This window comes from Peromyscus maniculatus, chromosome X (assembly GCF_049852395.1).
Source record: "Peromyscus maniculatus bairdii isolate BWxNUB_F1_BW_parent chromosome X, HU_Pman_BW_mat_3.1, whole genome shotgun sequence".
Taxonomy (NCBI): domain Eukaryota; kingdom Metazoa; phylum Chordata; class Mammalia; order Rodentia; family Cricetidae; genus Peromyscus; species Peromyscus maniculatus.
In genome coordinates this window covers 33,694,794-33,701,323 of record NC_134875.1, presented here as the reverse complement: position 1 = coordinate 33,701,323, position 6,530 = coordinate 33,694,794, and the positions used below count along the sequence as shown (strand labels likewise).

General features: G+C 46.6%; 1 protein-coding gene across 2 annotated transcripts; it reads right to left on the bottom strand.

Moving 5' to 3' along the window:
• Window positions 1–2,050: 2,050 nt before the first annotated feature.
• On the bottom strand, window positions 2,051–6,315 carry LOC121825698 (homeobox protein Rhox13-like). 2 transcript variants are annotated; one of them, XM_042269153.2, is made up of 4 exons: window positions 6,079–6,315; window positions 5,739–5,904; window positions 5,012–5,057; window positions 2,051–2,285 (listed from the first exon to the last, which is right to left on the bottom strand). In XM_042269153.2, the coding sequence occupies exons 1-4, from the start codon at window positions 6,098–6,100 to the stop codon at window positions 2,166–2,168; spliced, it is 354 nt and encodes a 117-aa protein (XP_042125087.1). In that variant the 5' UTR covers window positions 6,101–6,315; the 3' UTR covers window positions 2,051–2,165. The 2 variants fall into 2 exon arrangements, with proteins under 2 accessions (XP_042125087.1, XP_042125086.1); XM_042269152.2 differs by having other exon boundaries at window positions 5,739–6,315.
• Window positions 6,316–6,530: the final 215 nt, after the last annotated feature.

Sequence of the window (6,530 nt, the reverse complement as noted above, 5' to 3'; positions counted from 1 at the left end):
TTTATTTATTTATTTATTTGGGGGGTTTTCAAGACAGGGTTTCTCTGTGTAGTCCTGGCTGTCTTGGAACTCACTCTGTAGACCAGGCTGGCCTCGAACTCACAGAGATCTGCCTGGGTCTGCCTCCCAAGTGCTGGAATTAAAGGTGTGTACCACAACAGCTCGGCTATAGTTTATTTTATTATTATCCCTTAGAAGCCTGTATGTTTTCATACACACACACACACACACACACACACACACACACACACACACACAATTTATTGATTCTTTGGGAATTCCACATCATGTAACCTAATTCTGCTCATTTCCTAGTCCCTTCATATCCTCCCTTCACCCTTTCAAAATCCCTCCCCCAAAAGAAAATTAAACAAAAAACCAAACTAAACCAACCAACCAAAGACACAAACAAAAAAGCCCACTTCACTCCTCTGTTTTTCCTGCCTCTTCATTCATTTGAGTGGCACTGGGATCCTTGGTGTGTCCTGCAGTATACACTTTTGTTCAATCAGCCCCACCCAAAAATGAAACTTGCAATGAGTCATTGGTCTGGTTCAAGGTCTCTGGTTTCTGGTCCACCGTCATCACTTGACCCTCACTGAAACTCCTCTCTGATACCCCACGGCTGCCCCTAGTCATGGAGATCTGCAGAACCAGTCCCTTCACATGCTCCAGCAGGTCCTAGATGGGGTAGATGTTAGGGTGAGCCAATCCAAGGCCCTGGATATGGGCCTGAGTGGTAGTTGAGCTTGTCAGTCCTGGATACTTGAGCTGATACTCAGATGAGGGGTGGAACCAGCTCTCTTATGCCCATGGCATTGGGGCCAGCTCTCTCATGCCTGTGTTGAGATGTGGGGCCATCTCTCCTGAGTACAAGGGGACCAGCTCTGCATGCCCGAGTCATTGGGGCCAGCTCTCCTGTGAGGGTCAGGGTCAGCACTCTTGCTGCAGTGTCTAGTGAGGGGCAGGGCCAGCTTTTCTAGGGCCAACACAGGGCAGGGCTGGCTCAGCACTGCCCTTGGATTTCATCATACATGGCCCCCTATGGTAACATGGGCCACAGATGTCAACACACACTCCAGTTACAGCAGGACTACAGATCCAGAGGTGGCCCTCCAGAGCATCTCGGGCCCAGATGTTACCATGTCCCCTGTGGCAGCTCAGGTCACTGAGATCAGTGTGGCACCACCAGCAGCACGGCTCTCAGACAACAAAATTATCTGAATTGACTAACCGGACCCTGGGCATCTTCATGGCCCTTGGTGGCAACAGATGCCATGGACATCAACTCAGACCCTGGCTACATTAGGACCACGGACCTAAACATGGCCCTTTGCAGCAGTCCAGGCCCAAGTGTCATCACTTCCCTGGGTGACAATCAGGGCACCTACCTCAGCCAGCTCCTCACCACCTTCGATTCTCATGTTCCACCTCTTTCCATAGCACATGAACCATTCTGCCTCTCTTTTTCTCCCATTTCTCCACCATACATTTGCTCATCATAATGGCACCCTCCCCCTGTCAATGTCTTTAGCCAGCCCAGGCCTTGAGGACCCAGGCTGGCCTATGGGTGGCTTCCACCCACCTGAGCTGTTTACTAGTGAGAGACAGAAAAGGGGATATATCCAGATGGGAGGGTAAGTGGGGGGAACTGGGAGGAATAGGGGAAAGGGAAACCATAATCAGGATATATTATGTAACAGAAAAATCTATTTTCATTAAAAGAAAAAAGAAAGAATTGGTATGACCCCCCTCCCAAAATAAAAAGAAATCACCATCAATACTTTCTGTGCCCACCTTCTCCTTAGATTCTCCATTTGCAGGGTTACTACTGAATCCCTTGTTCAAAGGATCAAATGAGCCTGAATCAAGAAGGCTTAAGTGATCCACTGTTTCACAATTACTGTGTATAGGGAATAGTCATCTATGCAAGCAATACTCATGACTTAGAAATGCCACCCCCTAAAAACAGAAGTTGTCATTTTGTTTAAATGGCATTTCCTGAAGAGTGTACATCTATATACTACAAAACCCCAGAAAGCATTTGAAATTAACTTGGAAATTCATGTTTTTATTGTTAACATGAGTGCTGAATTTTAGTGAAGGTACACATTGAGTGTATGTGTCACCAGATTTCCCTCTTGCTCCGGAACAAAGACTGCACTCTAGAGATAGTCGTCCCTTTCCCTAGGGAGAAGGACCTTTTCAATACGAGGAGGTATGCTCTGTAATACGACAGACCTCTCACTCTTCCTCTCTTCTGCTCTCCGATGGACGAACCAAGTCTAAAATCAGAGGAGGACAGGATTGGATTTAGCATTGGCTTCCATCCCAGAGCCAAGAGATAAAAACCTCTTTAAGCCACATAACACTGACTTATATTCAGCTCACAAAAGCAAATACCAGCTATGTGTCAACTTCTGCAATAGGCCAAGATTTTGTCTTTTTCCAGCAGTATAGACACTTCAGTGGTTTCTTTTTTATTGGATGGAAAGCTTAGATTACAACTTGTTCCAGGTCTTTGATGATAATTCAATATATGTGACTGGGTAAAGGAGAGTCTTCATTCTGACATTTGACCATCAGCTGTAGAATACCCTCCTCACTAGTGATACATTCCTTTTGTTTGGGCGGAGATTGTAGATCACAAAATGGTAGCACATTTTAAAGCCCTATGGAGGGGAACAGCTTTCTGTTTGTAAAAGCAGTCTTCAGTATGAAGTAATTAATCAACAGAAACAAGCATGGGAGATTTTCAGAAAGAAAATAGCCCTCAAGGGTGCCAATGGGATTGTTGGTGCTTGAAATTTCAGGAGAGCGAACAGGTGGTAGGCAGAGATGGCATGGACAATGGTTTGACATCGCAGCCTCCAGTGTTTGAGAAAGTTGACTAACTTAACCTAAATGATATACAGGACACTGAAACCATTGCCATCTCCAGGAGTTCAGCTGAAAGGATAACTTCCACCCATAGTTCATCTGAACAGAATATATTGTTTCATGAACAGTATATGTTCATAGTAAATCTGAACAGTATATTCTTTCATGATATACAAAGATCACCAAGATGAGGATGAAGAATAATATCTCTGCTTCAGCTATATTTCTAGAATCCTGTTCAGCACAGAGGGCACACTAGTCCCTGCTGCATCACCAGGACATCTAAAGCCCATCTTTCTTCAAAAGGTAAAGAGTAAGATGGTCCACAACAGTGTGAGGAAAGTAGTCATAAATCAGCTCTTCCTAAATATTGTCTAGCTATGGAAATACAGTCACAGTTAACTGTTAGATGTCAACATCCTTTTAGGCTCCTAGTGAATGAGGGTCCATTGTATTGGGAAGTTCTCAAACTGCACATTTGTGACTCCATGTACTTACTCTCCCTATTATGTGGATTTATAATCTAAAGAAGACCAACCAAAGGAACAGAAGTCCTACTACAATCCTGATGCCTCCATGAACTCAAATAAAACCCCAGTGGCTGACTCATGTGGGCTCACATTAAGTCAGAGTTCCCTGTGTTTGATTCCTAAAGCCTGTCTATTACGTCTGTAAGAGGAAAGGGGAAATCAGAAGTGAGGCCTTTGGAAAGTCACACTGAAGAGTGTGCACACAGGAGACCGTGGGTGTTTTCTCTTGTGTCTTGTGTCCACCTTCTCTCTGTAGCTGCAGTGCACCAGTCTCTAGAACTGCAGTTCACCATCTCTAGAGATGCAGTGTAACATCGTCTCTAGAGCTGCAGTGCACCAGTCTCTAGAGCTGAAGTGCGTCATCCTCTCTAGAGCTGCAGTGCACCAGTCTGTAGAGCTGCAGTACCCCATTCTATAGAGCTGCAGTACATCAACCTCTATAGAGCTGCAGTGCATCATCCTCTCTAGAGCTGCAATTCATCAGCCTCTCTAGAGCCACAGTGCATCAACCTCTGTAGAGCTGCAGTGCATCAGCATTTCTAGAGCTGCAGTGCATCAACCTCTCTACAGCTGCAGTGCATCAGCCTCTCTAGTAAAGGATAACCAGGCTACATCCACAATCCAAGAGAAGTCAGGTAAAGAGGAAGACCCAAAGACAGACATGCATGGATCACCCCAGGAAGGGAAAATGGTTAAGAGCTCCTGGGTAAACTGGGAAGGGGGTAGAAGGTTGGGGATGAGGAATGGGAGCATGAGGGATCTGGATGGTCAGGTTGGAGGAGGGATGAAAAGGGAGAGCAATGAAAGAGATATCTTGACAGAGAGAGCCGTTATGGGGTTAGGGAGAAAATTGGTGCTAGGGAAATCCCCAAGAACCCACAAGGATGACCCCAGCTAAGACTCCTAGCAATGGTGGAGAGGGTGCCTTAATTGGTCTTCTTCTGTAGTCAGATGGGGGACTACCTTAATTGTCGTCATAGAACCTACTTCCAGTGACTGATGGAAGCAGATGCAGAGATCTACAGCCAAGTACTTGGCTGAGCTCCTGGAGTTCAGTTGAAGAGAGGGAGGAGGGATTATATGAGCCAGGGGCATCAAGACCATGATGGGAAAACAACACAGAGACAGCTGACCCGAGTTAGTGGGAGCTCACAGACTCTGGACTGACAGCTGGGGAGCTTGCATGGGACGAAACTAGGCCTTCTGAATGTGACTGACAGCTGTGTGGCTTGATCTGTTTGTGGGGTCCCTGACAGTGGGACCAGGACTAATCCTGGTTATATGAACTGGCTTTTTAGAGCCAATTCCCTATGGTGGGATGCCTTGGTCAGCCTTGATGCAGGGGGGAGGGGCTTGGTCCTGCCCCAACTGAATGTACCAGGCTTTGTTGACTCACAATGGAGGCCTTACCATCTATGAAGAGTAGATGTGGGAGTGGGGTGGGGTAGGGATGAGAGCAGGAGATGGGGAGGGAGGGAGAACTGTAGTTGGTATGTAAAATGAAAAAATTCTTGAATAAAAAAGTGCCTAGTACAAGGCTTCCCAAGACCTGAGGAAGGCTGTAGATTGACTGTTCAATGTCTTTGCTTGGATTTACTGACCTTCACTTTGACTTCAGTAACATTCAAAGCTTTTGCAAGTTCCTTCCTGTGGAAAGAAAACCACAAATGTTTAGCAGGCAGTGTTTCACATGAACTGCAAAGTCATAAATGATATCTATGCTTTTTTAATATTGCTGTGCTCCCTCAGACCCCATTTAACTTTCATTCTCAGAACTAGTCTTGCTTTTGCAATGGTTTCACCTCTTACAAACGTTTCTAAACAATAGAGACGAATAATTTTAACATTATTAAACATTAAAATTAAATGCCAAAGTGTATGCTGAGCAAATTATACTTATTTAAGAAACAGCACCAGGGGAAGGGAAAGGGAAACTGAAAGCAGTTGATGGATAGGGACACAGTCCCTGAAAAAATGACGAGACTACTGGTGAGGAGGTCACCCAAGAAAGTGTAAATCCTTAACACTGGTGAACTTTACACTAGTGAGTATTTTGGCACACTACACTCATGTCTCTATATTTTACAAAAATTAAAATATGACTCGAAACAAGTGGTGTTGACTATGTACACTTGTTTTGGGTCAACACTACACGCTAATACAGACCTTGACCCCTACACAAGGCACCCTCCTATACCCACCACCGAGGGAGAAGACAGCAGTGGCTTAGGGAGGGATGATAGGAAACCAGGGCCTGGAAGAACAAAAGGACACCTCAACCTGTGACTTCAGGGAGGTTGGGGATAGCTCCTGGTGCGAGACACATACCTGGCCAGCGAATTTGGGTACTGGGTTTCTTTGAACATTTTTTCCATTTCCTCCACCTGCCCCAGTGTGAACTGCAATGTAGTTCTCCGCCGCCTTCGTGAGGAACGGCGCCTCGGAACCCGAATCACATGCTCGGCTGAGGGCCTTGGCTCCTCCTGGTGAGGCTCTGAGGAAGAGGAGTTCGGGTCCCTACTGCTCTCCTCAGAGTTGTTTTGGCCCTCACGGACCTGGCGGCCCCCGTTATTTAGTTCCATTACGCAGCCCAGGTCACCTCCACTAGGGTTGCCACCCACCATCGCCAAGGCAGCCTCTAAGGTGGGGACCTGAGCTATTTCCTCACCATTCTCATTCTTGCTGGCCATGACTAGTAGTGGGCCGAAGCCACAGAGAGAAGTGGGGCCCCAGGAATGCCCAAACTCAAGGCCTATTGTTCGGTCAGTCTCAACTACTGATGGGTCATCAAGGGAAGGCCTGAGGAAAGGGTGACGTCAATGCGTCCTTCTGCGCATGCTCCACACTTCTCCACATTCCTCCAGGTTGACGTCAACACGCTCCTCTACAGATGGGCGCCTTAGGCTTTTCCCTCCCTGACTGACTGCTCTGGGCTTTATGACCTCTTGGGGAGGTAGGTGGTATTTGCTTTGGTGCACAAATGGTGGGTTTGGCCCAAAAGATGAGGAACTGAGGGAGCCACTGTGAACAGGCTTGTGAAAGGTCATGTGAAGTTAAACCTTGCTTCCACGGCATGCATGTAGAATGAATTTTAGCTTGCATCTGCATGCATGCGCATGC